Source organism: Salmo salar, chromosome ssa15 (assembly GCF_905237065.1).
Source record: "Salmo salar chromosome ssa15, Ssal_v3.1, whole genome shotgun sequence".
NCBI classification, from domain to species: domain Eukaryota; kingdom Metazoa; phylum Chordata; class Actinopteri; order Salmoniformes; family Salmonidae; genus Salmo; species Salmo salar.
The window spans coordinates 51,484,585-51,507,896 of record NC_059456.1 but is presented as its reverse complement, the minus strand read 5'-3'; the positions used below and the strand labels follow the sequence as shown (position 1 = coordinate 51,507,896).

The window sequence follows — 23,312 nt, the reverse complement described above, 5'->3', positions numbered from 1 at the left end:
TACAAATCCTAGTCCATTCTTTTCGTAACAGATTTTAGTTTTGGAAACAGAAAACTGTATTGAGATCAAATGTTTCATCGATGAGAAAAATTTGCTGAATTTCGGTCAAAGTACACCTCGTTCCATATTTTCCAACTGCCCGCCATCTCCCTACCATATTTGGTAGTGAGTGGAAACGCCAAGCGGATGCTTCACATTTTACATGCAGTGAAATATCTGTCTCTTTGTTCTATCTGTTATTAAGTGGTCCACCGACTGACGTAGATAGTTGTTTAGTTTAGTGTTAGCTATCTACAGACTGACAGAGCCAGGGCACGGTCTTGGCGTCTCTCTCTGCATGGTTTCTATGTAGTAATATGTGTGTGTAGGTAGGCAATCTGTTTGAGATTATTTGCGTTCCATCATGGAATTAATGTAACGTTAGCAAACTAATTTCGCGTGTATCCAAAGATTATGGATATACTGACAAGATACATGTCTATCCCCTAACAATGGGAGTCATTGACCACAAAGCGGCACGGCGGGCTGTTTAGCTTCCGCCTGTTATTTCTTTGGATTGGTGGATCTCATTATTGTAATACATTTTTGAATATTGAATGAGGGTTGTAGACGTCAACCGTCTGTATTCAATGGAGAGAGATGCTACGCTACTAGCCTCATGACATGAATAGCCACTATCTCACAATAGTGTACAGGTCAATGATGAACTCTTTCATGCAAGGACACTTGGTACTCCACAACTGTAGGGGGTGGTAAATTCAACAATTTATGTTTTCAACAAAGCGGTAGTCCAATAGTAAGAATTGTCCACAATGTTGTAGATAGACTTGATTTCTCGACATTATAATCGATAAAGATGAAATTGGTGAGTTGATCCAACATGAGGAGTATTTACAATTAACTGATATACTATCTTTTGTATGCTAATGCAGTTGATATGGCTACTTGGCTAGGCTAGCTGGTTAGCCAATTACCGGTAGCTCTTTTTGTTTGCCATGACTAGCATGTTAACGTTACCTTGCTAACAGTTAACGTACTGCAACTAGTTATCACACATTTGCACGTTTTTGAACACTGACAAGCCAGCAACCAATTATTGACAAGACCGTTTTTCTGTTGCATTTGCTATGCAAGTTGCTATTGTTGTTCTAGCTAACTTAGCTGTCATGCCTGTTGAGAGAACATGTGTGTGGCATCTCTTTCTTTCAGTACTGTCTGTCAGGTCACCCCACCCTGCCTTGCAATGTCCTCAAATTCAAATCCACCACCATCATGTTGGACTGTGGGCTGGACACTACCTCTGTCCTGCAGTTTCTACCACTGCCTCTGGTGCACAGGTGAGACTAAAGTGATGTTCACAACACAGGAGGCTGGTGGCACCTTCATTTGGGAGAATGGGCTTGTGCTAATGGCTGGAGCGGAATAAGTGGAATGGTATCAAACACATGGTTCCTATTCATGTCAGCTGTGGTTCACAACAGTGCTGCTGTACATCGGCCACAAAGCAGTTAGCATTGGGGTGGTCTCGCGTTGCATACCTCAAAAACCACGTTGTTGTCACGACTCCCATTTATGGACGCCTGGTTCTCAACGAGGCTAGCATTGAGGCTACATCTTCCCCCAAAAAAGAATCCCTTAGGTTAACATTACGAAGACATTTACCATTAAGACATATTTGCCCCTACATCTGCCGTACCGTGATGATAGAATACCCTCTCTCTCTCTTTTCCAGCCCAAGGCTTTCCAAGCTCCCTGGATGGGTGTCTAAAGATGGCACAATAAACCTTGAGAAGGTATGAGGTCACATTTTGTTTCATGTCTAATTCATCTACTATGGATTTATTCATAATTTGAGTTGACCAACATTCCTCCACACATGTTTACCTTCAGGAGCTGAAAGAGTGTGCAGGTCGCGTCTTTGTAGACTCACAGCCAGAGTTCTGTCTCCCTGAGGTAATGTAAACCTGGATATAATTCAGACCTTCAACCTGTAAATAAAATTATCCTGGGCACTTCATAATTCACTGTGGGTAACATCATCCCATGTTAATGTGGTAGTCTTACTTATCGTGTCCTTGTCCATCTTCCTCACTCAGAAAGAGCTGCTGGACCTGTCCACCATAGACGTCATCCTGATCTCCAACTACCATTGTATGATGGCCCTGCCTTACATCACCGAGCACACAGGCTTCACTGGGACTGTGTACGCCACAGAACCAACGCTGCAGATCGGCAGGTAGGGAGGGTGACTGCCGTGACTAGAATCATCTGTCACATTCTAGAATCACATTCTAGAATTGGCAACAATTTCAGAAAAATGGCAAATCACATTCTAGAATCACATTCTAGGATTGGCAACACAGGGAATGTAAAGACTTGTTGGCAACATTGCAGAAAAATGTAGTGATTCTAGAATGTGATTCTAGCAATTCACTTTTTAGAATCACATTCTAGAATCATTAGAATGGCAACATTCCAGAAAAAATGGCAAGGGGATGTTAGATATCACCAGCTGATTCTACCCATCTGCCCTCAGACTTCTAATGGAGGAGCTGGTAAACTTCATGGAGAGAGTTCCCAAGGCCCAGTCTGCTACCTGCTGGAAGTATAAGGAAATACAAAGGTATGGCTTGGTGACAGGCCTGACCAATGCCCTCCATGTATTAGTTTAGGATATGTCAATGAATGATATACATGTAATTCATAAACTGAGAGCACACTATTTTCATGAGAAAAAGCATCATATAGAGCAGGGGTATTCAACCGGGGGTCTGACAAGTAATCATGATTACTTGACAAGTAATTACATAATCTTCACAGCCCTAGTTAGGTGTGCTTGCTGAAGGTGAAGCACAATTCTAGATTTCTTGCATAGTCTTATTATTATTTATTATTATTATTATTCTATTTGCTCTAGCGCTTAAACGAATATAAGCTATCAACACCAAACCAATGTTGAGATGTTCAAAATGACTCTGCTTGTCAAAGGCTTTTTGATACTATTTATAATTTTTGCACTATAACCATTTAAAATGTGCATAAATTAACATGGGTTGGAATGAGAAGCATAGAAACACAGTGGGAGCTATTCAAAATGCTCCTACTCCTTAGCCAATTAAGCTACAAGATCAACTTTAAAACGTTCAGGCTATCCTAACTTAAAATTCTTATAAACTTTGATCAACTATAACAATATACATTTGCATTCATTGGGATAAAATAACTCGCCAACAGTAAAGATAAAACTCACCAGAAGCAGGCAGAACGAGGCAGGTGGAAAAGACGGGACAGGCAGAGTATTGACTGTATGCTAGTGTAACAGTTTTGCTTCCATCCCTCTCCTCGCCCCAACCTTAGCTCGAACCAGGAACCCTCTGAACACATCAACAACTGCCTCCCATGAAGCATCGTTACCTATCGCTCCACAAAAGCCCCGCGGCAGAGCAAGTGAAACAACTACTTCAAGGTCTCAGAGCAAGTGACGTCACCGATTGAAACGCTATTAGCGCGCACCCTGCTAACTAGCTAGGCATTTCACACCGGTTACACTCACACCCCTTTTGACCTCCCTTTTCCACAGCAACCAGTGATCCGGGTCAACAGCATCAATGTAACAGTATTGCTTCCGTCCCTCTCCTTGCACCTACCTGGGCTCGAACCAGGGACCCTCTGCACACATAGACGACAGTCACCCTTGAAGCATCGTTACACATCGCTCCGCTTTTGCAGAGCAAGGGGAAACAACTACTTCAAAGTCTCAGAGCAAGTGACGTCCGATTTGAAACGCTATTAGCACGCACCGCTAACTAGCTAGCCATTTCACACCGGTTACACTAGCAGGATAGGCCAATTCTTCAATCATCTTTGCTGGTAGCAATGTTGTGTTTCCTTAAGTGGATGAATTGGTCTAATTTAGCATGTATGGTAAAGCCTCAACTCTTAGCTACCTCTTCCAATTCAAATGAGCTTGAAAGATGTGAATAATGACCTTTTTTGTTTTGTGTGATACAGTGCCATCGATAAAAGGCAAAAATAGAGAAGCGTTCTAATTGAGCGGGGTGTCAAAGCGGACGATGTGCCAGCCCGGCTTCAGTTGAGTCGTTATAATTCAAAACGATGCATTCTAAAATAAATGACGTGCTCCCATTTGATGAGTTTAGCCATTACATTTTAAACCGTTCAAGCTAGACACCAAACCAACTTTCACATGTTCAGGCTATCCTATCCAATCAATTAGCCAGTCAGTCAGTCAACACATTTCTCCATCTAACTACTTTTCCAGCTATAACCAGTTCCTACCATTACTTAAGCAGTCACTACCACTACTGCAACTTATTTCAATATCATAAATACTTTTTTTAAAAGCTAGCAAGCACACACATTTTCTTCAGGAAAATGTACTTCTCTAGTTTGGAGTTACCTTTCTAGCTAACAGGCTATATTAGTTTACATTTCTTCTAATTATAATGTGGGGAGGTCAAAATAATGAAACTATCTACCAAATCTATTCATTTTAAAATGTGTTGATTACTTGTCCTTATTTGCTAATATGACGGGGGTCCCTGGGCAAGAAAAGATTAAAGAGCCCTGATATAGAGACTGAATGTCTGTTTAGGCTGCTCCCCGGCCCACTGAAGGATGCTGTTGAAGTGTCGACTTGGAAGAGATGCTACAGTATACAGGATGTCAACTCTGCTCTCAGCAAGGTGCAGCTCGTGGGCTACTCGCAGAAAGTGGTAAGAGATCTGTCTTGTGCACTATAATTCAAACACGCACACTAATTCACCTAATAACTTAAGCTAACTTTTATAATTTCTCTCTCCAGGAGCTGTTTGGTGCCGTGCAGGTCACACCCCTGAGCTCTGGTTACTCATTGGGTAGCTCTAACTGGATCATCCAATCACATTATGAGAAGGTTTCATATGTCTCTGGCTCCTCCCTCCTCACCACACACCCACAGCCCATGGATCAGAGCTCCCTAAAGAACAGTGACGTTCTGATTCTGACGGGCCTCACACAGATGCCAACCGCCAACCCAGATGGCATGCTAGGGGACTTCTGCAGTAACCTAGGTATGTGGTGTCCTGTTCCCAGATCTGTTTGTACTGTCTTGCCAACTCCTATGGTCATTGGCTGTCATCAGTGTCCATTGCTCCATCAACAGTACAATTACCTAATCTTTACTTTTAGACAGGTACACAGAAAGCTAACTACAGGTTGACCTATGATGTTGTCAGACCAAACTGTCTGTTGTGCTTGTAGCCATGACGATCCGTGCGGGTGGCAACGTGCTGGTGCCATGCTATTCCTCAGGGGTGATCTATGATCTCCTGGAGTGTCTTTACCAGTTCATAGAGAACGCCAATCTAGGCTCCACCCCCTTCTACTTCATCTCTCCCGTCGCCAACAGCTCTCTGGAGTTCTCACAGATCTTCGCAGAGTGGTGAGTTCCAGAGCCATAGAATTCACATTTTTCTAGCACATTCTTTCTATGACTAGTGCTTTTTGAGCTGTCTGTAGATTTCACTTTGTCATCTCTTTCTTGTAATTGAAAAAAATTATTTATAAAATTATAAAAATCTCAAGACAAACCTGTAAAAAAGGTTAACCTGGGTTAAATAAAAAAATGACTGTTGGTAGCAAACTTGCCTCTGGAGATGAGACTTTTCCCCTCTCCCTACACGTCCATCAGGCTTTGTCACAATAAGCAGTCCAAGGTCTACCTTCCAGAACCTCCTTTCCCTCACGCTGAGGTAAGGCTCTGTATTTAAATTAATTCATTTTAAAGAGAGTTGCTGCCATATGAAATTACATTGCACCATGCATTTCATTTGCATCTTTGACTTACTCAATCTATCATAACTTTATACATTTTATAATTTAGCTGTATGTTGGCCTATCTCTGACACTTGTGTCTATATATGTTTCAGCTGATTCAGACGAACAAGTTGAAGCACTACCCCAGTATCCATGGCGACTTCAGCAGTGAGTTCCGGCAACCGTGTGTGGTGTTCACCGGACACCCATCTCTTCGCTTCGGGGACGTGGTGCACTTCATGGAACTGTGGGGCAAATCTACCCTCAACACTATAATCTTCACTGGTGAGTACAACTGTACCAGAACATGGCAAGTTGCCAGCCATGGTACCCTGTCCCTAATCCTGTGCTCGCTAGCTAGTCTGTCACAAGAGACTTGACCTGTCCATAAGAAATATAATTAGTCGACTATATAAAACAAAACGCCAATTTCCTTGGTCCCAAGGTGCCTTTCGTTACAGTCTGTGCCTAAAATATGTGGTCTAATAAATTAACTGTTGAAATGGTTCTCTCACTTCCATAGAACCAGACTTCTCCTACCTGGATGCGTTAGCCCCGTACCAGCCCCTAGCCATGAAGTGTGTGTACTGCCCCATTGACACTCGCCTCAACTTCCACCAGGTCTCCAAGCTGCTCAAGGAGGTCCAGGTACTCAATTTACTCTATCTGGATTTTTTTATATTTTTTTAAGTGAATGAATATTTTGAGTTCAAAATGAAAGTGAAGAGATACTGAGTTTGTTCAAATCAACTACAATTATACATGTATAATGTACTTCTCTTTCCCTGTCTTTTTGTCATATCTTTCCTTTTTTTCATCTTGGACACGTTCTTCCTCTACCTTTTTGCACATAACCTCCCCTCCCAGCCTCTCCATGTGGTGTGTCCAGAGCAGTACACCCAGCCCCCACCAGCCCAGTCCCACCGCTCAGACTTGATGCTGGAGCTGCAGCCCCCTCCCATGCCCTATCGCCGCTGCTCTGTGCTGGGCCTGCCCTTCAGACGCCGCTGGGAACGCATCCAGCTGCTGCCAGAGGTAGGGCCTGTTGCAACACACTTGTCTGGCGTTTCTATACTCCTAAGTCTCGTTCATCACTCTGCTGTTTTGAAGAAGCCTGGAAATCAGGGCTAGCAATATATAAACCCCTTCTGGCTAAAAGTAGTGTGCACTATATGGAACATTAGGGTTTTGCTTAGGTTTTTCCTGACAGTCTCTAAACCCCTACCTCTCGTCCCTCTGTAGCTGGCCAAATCCCTAGTGCCCTCTGAGATCAAACCTGGCATCTCTGTAGCAACTGTGTCCGCAGTTCTGCAGTCCAAGGATAACAAGCATACGCTGCAGGTCAGTGTAGGTTTTGTGTGTGTGCGTAATTATGTGTTGAATAAGTAAATTGCCCAGAAAGGAAAATTCATTAGTATCAGTAGCAAAGCTGTGATGTATACACCACTAACTATCTTGTCTGCGTGCTACCAGCCGGTCCCCAAGCCCCCTCCGCTGCCCCCCAGCAAGAAGAGGAAGCGCGTAGTAGAGGAGCCCCCAGAAGTGCTGGCCCCCAAACCCCTGCTCAGTGGAGCTGTACCCCTGGAAGCCTTCTTAGCCATGCTACACAAGGTGAGAACAGGGGAGAACGACTGCCCCCTCTTATTGAAACCATGGAGGTTAAAGGCCGACCGCAGTACTGCAGTCATTGGTTGCAGAAAACAGGGCCCCCCATTATAGTGAATAGAAAAATGGCAATTTTCATGTAAATAAAGACATTTCAAAGACAATCACGGTACAAATAGTTGCTTCTAATACACCAGATGTATGTCCTTGAACTGATTATTTTAGAATCGAACACAGAAGTTATAAGGATAATTTAGTTGCTAATGGCAGCCTGCAGTACACTGGTCGGACTTCAACTTGAGTTGCTCAATGAGAGGGGGCAGCACTGCGCTAGCCTGCAACATCACTTCCTGGAATAGCTCAAACTGCGCATGTTATTTCTGCCATGAGATGCCATCTTAACCGATTAATTTGGCTTCGATGCGCAATTGAGTCTTCACATAAGAATAAATGTCACGTGATCAATGGCTGTGTCCATTTATTTATATATCTCATTGGGTGAGAGGGACACCTTCAAAGCGTTGAACACTGGTTACATATGTGTATGCCTTTCCCCCTATTCCTTTGGCATCAGCATATCTGAAGAGACAGGGTTCATGTAAACAGTATGGTGATAGTTCTCCCTCCAAGCTACCAATTGGCTCAGGAGAGCTTCTGCCTTACACTTCGGTTTCTTCATATATGCACCCATTTAGGCTCAGCGGCCTTTTTCCTTTCTCTTCCTTCCCAGCACGGTATCACGGAGGTCAAGGTAGAAGAGACAGCAGACGGCCACATTCTGCACCTGCAGGCCGAGGACACCCTGATCCAGCTGGAGGACGACGGGACACACATTGTGTGTGACGACAACGAGCCACTCCGCACCGCTCTCAGGGACCTGGTGCTGCGCTTCCTCATGAAATTCTGACCTTTACCCCCTGACTTCAACGGCACCGATTTTCCTCAATGCGCACGTTTGAGTGTTACATTGCAGTTGGCAACTGCAGACGGACTGTTCTACAAATTTGGCATTCTAAATGGCTACTTATTATAATTGGTAGATCAGTCCGTCTAGTCACCAACTGCTATGTAGTCAATCTCAAACATGCACTTTCTCTACTCCAATAGCTGGAAGTGGCTTTCTCGGCTTGTCTCCTCTGTTCAGCTGGTGATGTCATTGTTGTTTGTCTTGTATGTAAGCAGGTACCGTAGTACTTTTATAAAATAATCTTGTAATAAACTACATTAAGGAAAAAGTTAGTAACTTTTATTGATTCAGGAGAATCATCCCACACACAAAATGTCCAGGACCAATATTCAAATCCCTTCTGAAGGGTCCTGTATTCACTAGAAAATACACTGTTCATTTGAGTCTTTTCAGGGTAAAGTAACAAACAGTGAGAAGTCCATTGTTTATTGTCCTCTCTCCACCAAGGAGGAAGTGAAAATTCCTCTGGATTCCACAGGCGGGTGTGACAGTGCTTTACAGACGCTATTTGGGAGAATTCCTTATTTGATAATTGCAGTTCCTCAATACTGTCACTTGGAGGTCATGAAAACCAGATTGATCATGCTTAAAGAGTACAATACTAGAACAGGCTCCATTTAGTCAAAGTACCTCACTGCCAAATACTTTAAGACAGGACAGCTCAACCCTCCATTATGCATGGTTAGATTTCACAATTTACTAAATAATTGTTATTGCTTAAACTCCCATGACATGACCAAGTCCACATTTATTCAGTGAAGGGATCTGTAGTCAGGTTTTGGCTCGGGACTGGAGCAAGGCCAATTGGAACAGAAGAGTTTGTTAATTTTAGTTGTCAGGATTTTGATATTCCCCTAACAGGACTGAGCTGATAAACCTCAGTGTGGAAACAAACTATAGAACCAGCTTTTAGGTTACAAATACAGTTGAAGTTTACATACACCTTAGCCAAATACATTTAAACTCAGTTTTTCACGATTCCTGACATTTTATCCTGGTACAAATTCCCTGTCTTAGATCAGTTAGGATCACCACTTTATTTTCTTTCATCACATTCCCAGTGGGTCAGAAGTTTACATAAACAATTTAAAGGCAATGCTACCAAATAAGTGTAACTTGGGTCAAACATTTCAGGTAGCCTTCCACAAGCTTCCCACAGTAAGTTGGGTGAGTTTTGGCCCATTCCTCCTGACAGAGCTGGTGTAACTGAGTCAGGTTTGTAGCCCTCCTTACTCGCACATGCTTTTTCTGTTTTGCCCACAAATTCTCTATAGGATTGAGGTCAGGGCTTTGTGATGGCTACTCCAATACCTTGACTTTGTTGTCTTTAAGACCCATTTACGTCCAAGCTTTAACTTCCTGACTGATGTCTTGAGATGTTGCTTCACATTCCTCCCTCATGATGCCATCTATTTTGTGAAGTGCACCAGTCCCTCCTGCAGCAAAGCACCCCCACAACATTATGCTGCCACCCCCGTGCTTCACGGTTGGGATGGTGTTCTTCGGCTTGCAAGCCTCCCCCTTTTTCCTCCAAACATAATGATGGTCATTATGGCCAAACAGTTCTATTTTTGTTTCAACAGACCAGAGGACATTTCTCCAAAAAGTACGATCTATGTCCCCATGTGTAGTTGCAAACCGTAGTCTGGCTTTTTTATGGCGGTTTTGGAGCAGTGGCTTCTTCCTTGCTGAGCAGCCTTTCAGGTTATGTCGATATAGGACTCGTTTTACTGTGGATATAGATACTTTTGTACCTGTTTCCTCCAGCATCTTCACAATGTCCTTTGCTGTTGTTTTGGGATTGATTTGCACTTTTTGCACCAAAGTACGTTAATCTCAAGGAGACAGAACCCGTCTCCTCCCTGAGCAGTATGACGGCTGTGTGGTCCCATGGTGTTTATACTTGCGTACTATTGTTTGTACAGATGAACGTGGTACCTTCAGGTGTTGGAAATTGCTCCCAAGGATGAACCAGACTTCTGGAGGTCTACAATCTTTTTTCTGAGGTCTTGGCTGATTTCTTTTGATTTTCCCATGATGTCAAGCAAAGAGGCACTGAGTTTGAAGGCAGGTCTTGAAATACATCCCCAAGTACACCTCCAATTGACTCAAATTGTCAATTAGCCTATCAGAAGCTTCTAAAGCCATGACATAATTTTCTGGAATATCCCAAGCTGTTTAAAAGTCAACTTCTGACCCACTGGAATTGTGATACAGTGAAATAATCTGTAAACAAATTGTTGGCGAAATGACTTGTGTCATGCACAAAGTAGATGTCCTAACCGACTTGCCAAAACTATAGTTTGTTGACAAGAAATTTGTGGAGTGGTTGAAAAATTTGTTTTAATGACTCCCAACCTAAGTATGTAAACTTCCGACTTCAACTGTATATTGAGAGAGCAGTTGGAGGGATAGGCTATATAGTCTCAAGTATTTCCCTTAGGCTAGATCCTGTTACAGGCAGGGCACAGAGATCCCTAAAGCAACAACCAGTGCCTCTGGCATCAAAATGATAAGCAATTGTTACAAGAGCAGTAGCCTGGTGTAAACCAAATACAAAATACTTTACCCATAGCCTGAAAGGCATCCGAGAGTGCAACATAATCCAAATCAGGAATTTCCAAGACACTGACCATTTGTGTTGTAAAATATTTAATTGATCAAATACATATCCTTTAAATGTAAAATATATTAAATATACAGTGTACTACATGAGCATTACATAATACATGTATGTAAGCAGCAGGTGGAAATGTTGATGTATTGATTATCAGGAAGTAGGGCCCTGTTCAAATACTTCAAAAAGTGTAACCTCCCTTACTTCCTTGACATGACTACTGAGTTGACAAATTAGACAAGACAAAAGCAAGCTACCCATCACATTACTTTCCCCTTATCTAATTAAAATGGATACCGGTAAGTGAACATCTTGAGGAAGAAAGAAAAGAGGAAGTGGATCATTGCATTTGAGCGGACCTACAAATGCTTCAGTGAAAATAAGCGTGAAATACTATATTTGAAAACTAAACATATACAGTGCCTTCAGAAAGTATTCATACCTCGACTTATTCCAAATGTTGTTACAGCCCGAATTCAAAATGAATTAGTTTTCCCCCCTTAACCATCTACACACAATACCACATAATGACAGTGAAAACGTTTAGAAATTGTAGCAAATGCATTGAATATGAAATACAGAAATCTCATTTACACATGTATTCACACCCCTGAGTCAATACCTCTTAGTATCATTTTTGCACACCTGGATTGTACAATAATCTTTTTTAAATTCTTCCAGCTCTGTCAAGTTGGTTGTTGATCATTACTTGACAGCCATTTTCAAGTCTTGCCATAGATTTTCAAGCCAATTTAAGTCAAAACTGTAAATAGGCCACACAGGAACATTCAATGTGGTCTTGGTAAGCAAATCCAGTGTATATTTGGCCTCGTGTTTTAGGTTACTGTCCTGCTGAAAGGTGAATTTGCCTCCCAGTGTCTGTTGGAAAGCAGACTAAACCAGCTTTTACTCTCAAATTTTGCATGTGCCTAGCTCTACTCTGTTTATTTTTCACCTTTAAAAGTCCCTAGTCCTTGAGGATGACAAGCATACCCATAACATGATGCAGAGACCACCATGCTTGAAAATATGAAGAGTGGTACTCAGTGATTTGTTGTGCTTGCCCGAAACATAACATTTTGTATTCAGGATATTTCTTGGCCACAGTTTTACTTTAGTGCCTTTTGCAAACAGGATGCATGTTTTGGAATATTTGTATTCTGTACAGGCTTCCTTTTCGCCATGGCATTTAGGTTAGTATTGTGGAGTAACGACAATGTTGTTGATCCATCCTCAGTAGCTGAATTAGGAAGGACCCTGTATCTTTGTAGTGACTGGGAGTATTGACATACCATCCAAAGTGTAATTAATAACATCACCATACTCAAAGGAATATTCAATGTCTCCATTGTCATTTTTTTACCCATCTACCAATAGGTACCCTTCTTTGCAAGGCATTGGAAACCCCCCCTGGCCACTGTGGTTGAATCTGTGTTTGAAATTCATTGTTTGACTGAGGGACCTTACAGATAATTGTGTGTTAGAAGTACAGAGATGAGGTAGTCATTCAACGATCATGTTAAACACTTATTACACACAGTGAGTCAATGCAACTGAATGTATTTAGGCTTACCATAACAAAGGGGTTGAATACTTATTGACTCAAGACATTTCAGCTTTTCATTTTTAATTATTTTGTAAAACTGTCTAAAAACATAATTCCACTTTGACATTATGGGGTATTGTGTGTAATCCAGTGACACAAAATCTCAATTTAATCCATTTTAAATTCAGGCTGTAACAACAAAATGTAGAAAAAGTCAAGGAGTGTGGATACTTTTCAGAAGGCACAGTACAGGCAGTGGGTTTTGGAGATATCATATGGGTGATGGTTTGACATCTCATATCCTAGTCACCTGAGGGCAGTTTGGTCTTCAGTTCTATAGTATCACACACACCTTCTTATAGGGCTTGTGGAAGGGACACTGGGGCTCAGCCACCACTTCAAATGCCCAATCCCAAATTAACCCTTAGCCCCTATCCGCCTAGGCTCTTGTGTAGATCTGAAATTACTGGACATGTAGCTTAGCGTTTAAGAGCATTGGGCCAGTAACCGAAAGGTCGCTTGTTTGAATCCCCGATTCAACTAGGTGAAAAATCTGTCGATGTGCCCTTGAGCAAGGTACTTCACCCTAATTGCTCCTGTAAGTCGCTGTGGATAAGAGTGTCTGCTAAATGACTATACATTCTAGTAGCTCCACCTTGCCAGTGTCTTTGGAGAACTTTCACTATGTGGCTTACAAGGTGGACCATCCCCTATATGGCTTACAAGTATATCTAACCAATTCTCTCAGATCTACACAAGTGCAGGGTTAACGGGCCTAAAAGTCAACCAGAGACTGGGCAATACAGTCAACCTCTAGCTTTCTCTGGACTGGACACCGACCGACGGGTTTGTCTACTTGGATTCCTTTTCGGCGTCCAGCAGTGCAGAGCGGATCCCCAGCTTCTGGAGCTCCTCTACCAGGTCTCCGTTCTGGTGCATCTGTAGGAAGATGTCACAGCCGCCCACAAACTCGCCATTTAAGAAAATCTGCGGGATTGTGGGCCAGTTGGAGAAGTCCTTCACTCCTGTAAGAGAGACAGAGTTCACGTGTAACTATTACCAATATCCATCCAACACTTCCATTATGTTTAAAGTAGAGGTCGACCGATTTCAAGTTTTCATAACAAATGGGTATTTTTGGACGTTACATTGCATTCCACGAGGAGACTGCGTGGCAGGCTGACCACCTCTTACGCAAGTGCCGCAAGGAGCCAAGGTAAGTTGCTAGCTAGCATTACACTTATCTTATTAAAAACAATCAATCTTCACATAATCACTAGTTAACTACACATGGTTGATGATATTACTAGTTTAACTAGCTTGTCCTGCGTTGCAAATAATCAATGCGGTGCCTGTTAATTTATCGAATCACAGCCTACTTTGCCAAACGGGTGATGATTTAACACGCGCATTCGCAAAAAAAGCACCGTCGTTGCACCAATGTACCTAACCATAAACATCAATGCCTTTCTTAAAATCAATACACAAGTATATTCTTTTAAACCTGCATATTTAGTTAAAAGGAATTCATGTTAGCAGGCAATATTAACTATGAAAATTGAGTTACTTCTCTTGCGTTCTGTGCAAGCAGAGTCAGGGTATATGCAGCAGTTTGGGCCGCCTGGCTCGTTGCGAACTGTGATAAGACCATTTCTTCCTAACAAAGGCTAATTAATTTGCCAGAATTCTTTACATAACATTGAAGGTTGTGCAATGTAACAGCAATATTTAGACTTATGGATGCCACCCGTTCGATAAAATACGGAACGGTTCTGTATTTCACTGAAAGAATAAATGTTTTGTTTTCGGAATGATAGTTTCCGGATTTTACCTTATTAATGACCTAAGGCTCATATTTATGTATTTATTATTATTAAGTTTATGATTAAATATTTGATAGAGCAGTCTGACTGAGTGGTGGTAGGCAGCAGCAGGCTCGTAAGCATTCATTCAAACAGCACTTACCTGCGCTTGCCAGCAGCTCTTCGCAATGCTTGAAGCACAGCGCTGTTTATTACTTCAACTCCCGAGATTAGGCTGGCAATACTATAGTGCCTATAAGAACATCCAATAGTCAAAGGTATATGAAATACAAATGGTAGAGAGAGAAATAGTCCTATAATAACTACAACCTGAAACTTCTTAACTGGGAATATGGAAGACTCATGTTAAAAGGAACCACCAGCTTTCATTTGTTCTCATGTTCTGAGCAAGGAACTAAAAATGTTAGCTTTTTTACATGGCACATATTGCACTTCTACTTTCTTCTCCAACACTGTGTTTTTACAATATTTAAACCAAATTGAACATGTTTCATTATTTATTTGAGACTAAATCGATTTTTATTTATGTATTATATTAAGTTACAACAATACTGAATGAACACTTATTGTAATTGTCATTATTACAAATACACATATATACATACATACATACATATATATATATATATATATATATATATATATATATATATATATAAAAAAATTGGCAGATTAATCGGTTTCGGCTTTTTTTTGGGTCCTCCAATAATCGGTATCGGCTCTGAAAAATCATAATCTATCGACCTCTAGTTTAAATTTTCATATGTCACGTGCAGAAGTACACTGAAATCCCTTTCTTTCTAAACCCAACAATGCCGTAATCAATAATACTAAAAATAACAGACAAAAAGGTAGAACTAGAACACACAAGAAATAAAAATATGAACACAAGAACCAAGTAAGCTATATACAGGGTCAGTTCTAATACAATATTTACAATGTGCAGGGATACTGGAGCAATAGAGGTAGATATTTATAGGGGCATCAGGATATATGATAAACAGAGTAGCAGCCACATATATGATGATTGTATGTATGTGAGTGTGTGTGTGTGTAGAGTCAGTATAAATGTGTGTGCATGTTGTGTTTGAGCAAATGGAGTGTGTGTCGTTGTGTCAGTGTGCGCGAGTGTGTAGAGTTCTGTGCGTATGCATAGAGAGTGCAAAAAAGTGTCAACTGAGATAGTCTGTGCAGCCATTTTGATAGCTATTTAGCAGTCTTGTGACTTGGGGATAGAAGCTGTTCAGGAGCCAGTTGGTGTCAGACTTGATGCACCGGTACCTCTTGCTGTGCAGAAGCAGAGAATTGTCTATTGGGTGGCTGGAGTCTAACGATTTCCCGGGCCTTCCTTTCACACCGCCTGATTTAGAGGTCCTGGACGGCAGGGAGCTTGGCCCCAGTGATGTACTGGGCTGTCCACACCACCCTTTGTAGGGCCATGCGATCGAGGGCGGTGCTGTTGCCATGCGAAGCTGTGATGCAGCCAGTCAAGATGCTCTCAATGGTGCAGCTGCAGAACTTGGAAGATTTGAGGGCCCATGCCAAACCTTTCATGCCTTATTCACGACTGTGCACGTGTGTGGACTCCTTGGTCTTACTGACGTTGAGGGAGAGGTTGTGGTTGATGTGTGCCATAATCAGCCTTTTAAAGTAAAAGTATGATTACAGATGTCTGTGCTACAGGGTGGTAGTCATTGTGGCATGAAGCCTTAGTGTTCTTGGGAACAGGAATGATTGTGGTCTGCTTAAGATGTGGGGATTACAGAGATAAGGAGAGGTTGAAAATGACCGTAAATATGCCTGCCAGCTATTCTGCACATGCTCTGAGAACGCACCCTGGAATACCGTCCGGCCCCACAGTCTTGAGTGTTGACATGATTTAAGACCTTAGTCACGACGGCCTCAGAGTGAGATCAGCCTCTAGGTTGGTGGTGGCCTTCACGCACATCACAGTGTTATTGTCGAAGCATGAATAAAATGCATTCAGTTCGACTGGTAGAGGTATCGCTGGGCAGATCACAGCTGGGTCTTTCTTTGTAATCCGTAATAGACTGTACACCTGCCACATGCATCAGGGCCTTTATTCCTAGATTGTCCTTTTACTTGTTTGATGAGTCTGCGGAGGTCGTAGTGGGACGTCTTGTATTTGTTCCAGTCCTCAGCCGTAGCCTCAGAGTTGTTGTCTGCGATAGTCCTCCGTGTGGTAGCCCTGTCCTTTATTTTAGCGTCAACCTGTGTTAATCCAGGGCTTTTGATTGGGGAAGCAGCGAACCTTTCTTTTCTAATGAAAACAGTATTGTCCGGTTGAAATATTATTGAACATTTATGATAAAAAGATCCTAAGGTTTGATTATAAACATCGTTTGACATGTTTCTACGAACTTTGATGGAACTTTTTTGACTTTTCGTCTGAATGTTGTGAGAGCGCTTTGTGCCTTTGGATTACTGAACTAAAACGCACGAACAAAACGGAGGTATTTGGACATAGTGGGAATTTATTGAACATTTATTGTGTAGCATGGAGTCCTGGGAGAGCCAACAGATGAAGATCAAAGGTAAGTGATTAATTTAAATCGCTATTTCTGACTTTTGCGAGTCTTCTCCTTGGCTGGAAAATGTCTGTATGTTTTTTTTGTGGCTAGGCGCTGGCCTAACATAGTCGCATGGTGTGCTTTCGCCGTAAAGCCTTTTTGAAATCGGACACTGTGGTTGGATTAACAAGAAGTGTCTTTAAAATGGTGTATAATACTTGTATGCTTGAGGAATGTTAATTTTGAGATTTCTGTTGTTTGAATGTGGCGCCCTAGAATTTCACTGGCTGTTGTCGAGGTGGGACAATCCCAGAGAGGTTAACCTCGAAGGGACTCCTCCTCTCTTGCCTCTAACGCCGGCGTTTCCTCTTGGATACCCCGAAAATTAGGTCGGACTTACAGAGCGAGTAGTCGTGCTGCACTTCGCTCCGCAGGTAATATTAAATTTCATTACATTACAACAGTTTGATTTGTTTGATCTGAGCAATTTTTTAGCTAGCTACATAGCTGTCTTTGTATCAAGATAATTGTGTAGTTTAGAGTAATTATCGAGGTTAGCTAGCCAGCTATTTTCGTCCGCCGCCGTTCACCTAACATAGTCAACACTGCTAGCTAGCCAACTTCTACCGACTCGCAGCACTGTAGAAACTAATACATTACAACGGAACGATTTGATTAGTGTAGTGTTAGCGAGCTACATAGTTGTCTTTGCATCTAAGATAACTGTGTAGTTTAGAGTAATTATCGAGGTTAGCTAGCCAGCTATTTTCGTCCCGCGACGCCGTTCCCCAGACTTAGTCAACACACCTTGTCAACATCAAACCCCCCTGCTAGCTAGCCAACTTCTACCGACTAGCAGCACTGTAGAAACTAATACATTACAACGGAACGATTTGAGTAGTATAGTGTTAGCTAGCTACATAGTTGTCTTTGTCATAGTTTGATAATTGTGTAGTTTAGAGTAATTATCGAGGTTAGCTAGCCAGCTATTTTCGTCCCCCGCGACGCCATTTTTCCAAACCTAGCCAACTATTACCGACGAGCAGCATTGTAGAAACGAAATACATTACAAAGGAACGTCTTGATTAGTGTTATGTTAGCTAGCTACTTAGTTGCCTTTGTATCATGATAAGGTGTAGTACTGAAACTATCGAGGTTACCTAGCCAGCTACACTTTCAAACAAAGTCAACAACGCAGCCACTGCTAGCTAGCCCATTTCACCAGCCAGCAGTACTGTATCATTTTAGTCAATAAGATTTTTGCAACGTAAGCTTAACTTTCTGAACATTCAAGACGTGTAGTCCACTTGTCATTCCAATCTCCTTTGCATTAGCGTAGCCTCTTCTGTAGCCTGTCAACTATGTGTCTGTCTATCCCTGTTCTCTCCCCTCTGCACAGGCCATACAAACGCTTCACACCGCGTGGCCGCTGCCACTAACCTGGTGGTCCCAGCGCGCACGACCCACGTGGAGTTCCAGGTCTCCGGCAGCCTCTGGAACTGCCAGTCTGCGGCCAACAAGGCAGAGTTCATCTCAGCCTATGCTACCCTCCAGTCCCTCGACTTCTTGGCGCTGACGGAAACATGGATTACCACAGATAACACTGCTACTCCTACTGCTCTCTCCTCGTCTGCCCACGTGTTCTCGCATACCCCGAGAGCATCTGGCCAGCGGGGTGGTGGCACTGGAATCCTCATCTCTCCCAAGTGGACATTCTCTCTTTCTCCCCTGACCCATCTGTCTATCGCCTCCTTTGAATTCCATGCTGTCACAGTTACCAGCCCTTTCAAGCTTAACATCCTTATAATTTATCGCCCTCCAGGTTCCCTTGGAGAGTTCATCAATGAGCTTGACGCCTTGATAAGCTCCTTTCCTGAGGATGGCTCACCTCTCACAGTTCTGGGTGTCTTTAACCTCCCCACGTCTACCTTTGACTCATTCCTCTCTGCCTCCTTCTTTCCACTCCTCTCCTCTTTTGACCTCACCCTCTCACCTTCCCCCCTACTCACAAGGCAGGCAATACGCTTGACCTCATCTTTACTAGATGCTGTTCTTCCACTAATCTCATTGCAACTCCCCTCCAAGTCTCCGACCACTACCTTGTATCCTTTTCCCTCTCGCTCTCATCCAACACTTCTCACTCTGCCCCTACTCGGATGGTATTGCGCCGTCGCAACCTTCGCTCTCTCTCTCCCGCTACTCTCTCCTCTTCCATCCTATCATCTCTTCCCTCTGATCAAACCTTCTCCAACCTATCTCCTGATTCTGCCTCCTCAACCCTCCTCTGCTCCCTTTCTGCATCCTTTGACTCTCTATGTCCCCTATCCTCCAGGCCGGCTCGGTCCTCCCCTCCTGCTCCGTGGCTCGACGACTCATTGCGAGCTCACAGAACAGGGCTCCGGGCAGCCGAGCGGAAATGGAGGAAAACTCGCCTCCCTGCAGACCTGGCATCCTTTCACTCCCTCCTCTCTACATTTTCCTCTTCTGTCTCTGCTGCTAAAGCCACTTTCTACCACTCTAAATTCCAAGCATCTGCCTCTAACCCTAGGAAGCTCTTCGCCACCTTCTCCTCCTCCCTCCTGAATCCTCCTCCCCCCCTCCCTCTCTGCGGATGACATCGTCAACCATTTTGAAAAGAAGGTCGACGACATCCGATCCTCGTTTGCTAAGTCAAACGACACCGCTGGTCCTGCTCACACTGCCCTACCCTGTGCTTTGACCTCTTTCTCCCCTTTCTCTCCAGATGAAATCTTGCGTCTTGTGACGGCCGGCCACCCAACAACCTGCCCGCTTGACCCTATCCCCTCCTCTCTTCTCCAGACCATTTCCGGAGACCTTCTCCCTTACCTCACCTCGCTCATCAACTCATCCTTGACCGCTGGCTACGTCCCTTCCGTCTTCAAGAGAGCGAGAGTTGCACCCCTTCTGAAAAAACCTACACTCGATCCCTCCGATGTCAACTACAGACCAGTATCCCTTCTTTCTTTTCTCTTCAAAACTCTTGAACGTGCCGTCCTTGGCCAGCTCTCCTGCTATCTCTCTCAGAATGACCTTCATCCAAATCAGTCAGGTTTCAAGACTGGTCATTCAACTGAGACTGCTCTTCTCTGTGTCACGGAGGCTCTCCGCACTGCTAAAGCTAACTCTCTCTCTCCTCTGCTCTCATCCTTCTAGACCTATCTGCTGCCTTTGATACTGTGAACCATCAGATCCTCCTCTCCACCCTCTCCGAGTTGGGCATCTCCGGCGCGGCTCACGCTTGGATTGCGTCCTACCTGACAGGTCGCTCCTACCAGGTGGCGTGGCGAGAATCTGTCTCCGCACCACGTGCTCTCACCACTGGTGTCCCCCAGGGCTCTGTTCTAGGCCCTCTCCTATTCTCGCTATACACCAAGTCACTTGGCTCTGTCATATCCTCACATGGCCTCTCCTATCATTGCTATGCAGACGACACACAATTAATCTTCTCCTTTCCCCCTTCTGATAACCAGGTGGCGAATCGCATCTCTGCATGTCTGGCAGACATATCAGTGTGGATGACGGATCACCACCTCAAGCTGAACCTCGGCAAGACGGAGCTGCTCTTCCTCCCGGGGAAGGACTGCCCGTTCCATGATCTCGCCATCACGGTTGACAACTCCATTGTGTCCTCCTCCCAGAGTGCTAAGAACCTTGGCGTGACCCTGGAGAACACCCTGTCGTTCTCCACTAACATCAAGGCGGTGACCCGATCCTGTAGGTTCATGCTCTACAAAATTCGCAGAGCACGACCCTGCCTCACACAGGAAGCGGCGCAGGTCCTAATCCAGGCACTTGTCATCTCCCGTCTGGATTACTGCAACTCGCTGTTGGCTGGGCTCCCTGCCTGTGCCATTAAACCCCTACAACTCATCCAGAACGCCGCAGCCCGTCTGGTGTTCAAGTTCTCTCACGTCACCCCGCTCCTCCGCTCTCTCCACTGGCTTCCAGTTGAAGCTCGCATCCGCTACAAGACCATGGTGCTTGCCTACGGAGCTGTGAGGGGAACGGCACCTCCGTACCTTCAGGCTCTGATCAGGCCCTACACCCAAACAAGGGCACTGCGTTCATCCACCTCTGGCCTGCTGGCCCCCCTACCTCTGAGGAAGTACAGTTCCCGCTCAGCCCAGTCAAAACTGTTCGCTGCTCTGGCACCCCTATGGTGGAACAAGCTCCCTCACGACGCCAGGACAGCGGAGTCAATCACCACCTTCCGGAGACACCTGAAACACCACCTCTTTAAGGAATACCTAGGATAGGATAAAGTAATCCTTCTACCCCCCCCCACCCCCAAAAAAAGATATAGATGTACTATTGTAAAGTGGTTGTTCCACTGGATATCATAAGGTGAATGCACCAATTTGTAAGTCGCTCTGGATAAGAGCGTCTGCTAAATGACTTAAATGTAAATGAAGTAAGAATTGAGTTAAGTAACAGCCGATCTGATGTTCAAAAGTTATTGTCGGTTATAAGAAATGATAGCGGATACATTGCGTGAAAATAAAGTATCAATAAATGGCAAAATAATCACTAATTAGCAAAGTTGGGTCGGAGCTCGCAAAACGGCTGCTCTACAGTATGGCACCATCTTAACACGGAACCCAAACCGGCTGCGAGCGTGCGCCATCATACATTAATTTATTTTGTCCTCCTACACCAAACGCGATCACAACATGCAGGTTAAAATATCAAAACAAACTCTGAACCAATTACATTAAATTTGGGAACAGGTCGAAAAGCATTAAACATTTATGGCAATTTAGCTAGTTAGCTTGCACTTGCTAGATAAATTTGTCCTATTTAGCTAGCTTACTGTTGCTAGCTAATTTGTCCTGGGATATAAACATTGAGTTATTTTACCTGAAATGCACAAGGTCCTCCACTCCGACAATTAATCCACACATAAACACGGTCAACCGAATCGTTTCTAGTCATCTCTCCTCCTTCCAGGCTTTTCATCTTTGAACTTATATGGTGATTGGCATCTAAACTTTCATAGTATTACTACACCGACCAGCAACACAGTTCATCTTTCAATCACCCACTTGGGTATAACCAATGAGGAGATGGCACGTGGGTACCTGCTTCTATAAACCAATGAGGAGATGGGAGAGGCAGGACTTGCAGCGTGATTTGCGTCAGAAATAGAAAGGACTTCTATTTTAGCACTTGGTAATGCAATAATTTAATAACATAGATTTCTAAATTTATTTTGTAACGCTCGCGTGGTCAGCCTATTAGTATTATGTCCCAATTTCAGCAGTGTGCTGGTGTTGCAAGATGAATCTACCACAACTGACACAATTCTGACACACTTATGTTGGAAGTAGGCATTTCCCTATGTTCAGGCTGCTACACAATGTCTCTCCTAGACCCATTGAATAGCAACAGCCATGGTAAAAATGAAGGATACTACCTAGTCACAGAAATTGCGAATACAAGCCAAATAAATGTCATTGCATAAGTCGTCTTAACGTTGACATGAACCACGCCCTCTTTGACCTGCTGCAGAACACAGATAAAACTTTGAACCTAATATAGCATTTTAAAAGGCGCACAACTACTTTTGGACAGGGTAATGTACCATACATACAGCCAGCCACATATAGAGATTAGTAATTTTACTGAAACAATTTCTATTAAAAAATTCAAATATATCAAGGCTTGAAAAAAAAAAAGTAGGCTAGTACTGTAGGATAGGAAGTAAAAAGTGACAGTAGCTATAGCTTACGTTATAGCTGTAACGGTAGCTAGCTGTACTGACCTTGTCTGAGATCCTGGTCATCCAACACGTTATATGCAGCATATTCATTCACACCATGCATCCTCAAGATCTGAACCACGGCATTACTGAAGCCACACATCGGCTGGGCAGGCGTCCCTTTCATAAACACCACCACCTTGTCTTTTTTCACCATATCGCCAAGATCTGTCTGTAAGGGCGCCGAACACATGAACCGGGCCGAAGACTTCAATGTTGGCAACGACACATTTTGTCCATCAACTTTCCTCGGTAGATAGACCGACGAACTCAACCGAAAACAGCGAACAGTTAACCGAATTAGGTTGTTCATGGTTTTCGTTAGACTTTAGAAAAATATTGTGTTAAATTACAGACAGCAACACAGTTGAGCCAAAGACAGTACAAACTCTATGGTAGTTCAGTTCAGACGCAAACATCCACCTCGATATGCCAAGATGGAAGCAACTACATCTGAACGTTGATTGGACAGCATAAATTCCGGCACGTTTGCCATTGGTTCACGTAAACGGCAATAACAATCGTTACACAGCGTGGGTGAAGAAATAACTTACGAAAACATTTTATTTAATAATACTTATAGTCCTAGATAATATATATATATTTAAAACAGAATCGTCTGACAAA

At 43.3% G+C, this 23,312-nt stretch overlaps 2 protein-coding genes across 3 annotated transcripts; one reads left to right on the top strand and one right to left on the bottom strand.

Moving 5' to 3' along the window:
• Positions 1-242: 242 nt before the first annotated feature.
• Positions 243-8,657, top strand: ints9 (integrator complex subunit 9). Of its 2 annotated transcripts, none has more exons than XM_014144866.2 (16): positions 243-368; positions 1,210-1,337; positions 1,733-1,793; positions 1,891-1,953; positions 2,097-2,236; positions 2,537-2,623; positions 4,616-4,736; positions 4,826-5,072; positions 5,263-5,443; positions 5,693-5,753; positions 5,931-6,102; positions 6,341-6,465; positions 6,685-6,852; positions 7,060-7,158; positions 7,291-7,428; positions 8,153-8,657. In XM_014144866.2, exons 2-16 carry the CDS (start codon positions 1,273-1,275, stop codon positions 8,327-8,329), a joined length of 1,905 nt encoding a protein of 634 aa, XP_014000341.1. In that variant the 5' UTR covers positions 243-368; positions 1,210-1,272; the 3' UTR covers positions 8,330-8,657. The 2 variants fall into 2 exon arrangements, with proteins under 2 accessions (XP_014000341.1, XP_014000340.1); XM_014144865.1 differs by lacking the exon at positions 243-368 and adding an exon at positions 377-865.
• A 4,719-nt stretch (positions 8,658-13,376) lies between these two features.
• Positions 13,377-23,133, bottom strand: LOC106571612 (glutaredoxin-related protein 5, mitochondrial-like). Its single transcript, XM_014144873.2, has 2 exons — positions 22,689-23,133; positions 13,377-13,577 (listed from the first exon to the last, which is right to left on the bottom strand). Exons 1-2 carry the CDS (start codon positions 22,996-22,998, stop codon positions 13,405-13,407), a joined length of 483 nt encoding a protein of 160 aa, XP_014000348.1. The 5' UTR covers positions 22,999-23,133; the 3' UTR covers positions 13,377-13,404.
• Between the last annotated feature and the right edge of the window lie 179 nt (positions 23,134-23,312).

What these genes read in the sequence shown, in the direction of transcription:
- ints9 (XM_014144865.1), top strand. An exon ending in CCACTGCCTCTGGTGCACAG is followed by an intron (nt 1,338 to 1,732) that starts GTGAGACTAAAG and finishes TCTCTTTTCCAG; the next exon opens with CCCAAGGCTTTCCAAGCTCC. An exon ending in AAGTATAAGGAAATACAAAG is followed by an intron (nt 2,624 to 4,615) that starts GTATGGCTTGGT and finishes ATGTCTGTTTAG; the next exon opens with GCTGCTCCCCGGCCCACTGA.
- LOC106571612 (XM_014144873.2), bottom strand. Translation starts at nt 22,998, where the DNA reads ATGAACAACCTAATTCGGTTAACTGTTCGCTGTTTTCGGTTGAGTTCG. An exon ending in TGACCAGGATCTCAGACAAG is followed by an intron (nt 13,578 to 22,688) that starts GTCAGTACAGCT and finishes TCTCTCTTACAG; the next exon opens with GAGTGAAGGACTTCTCCAAC.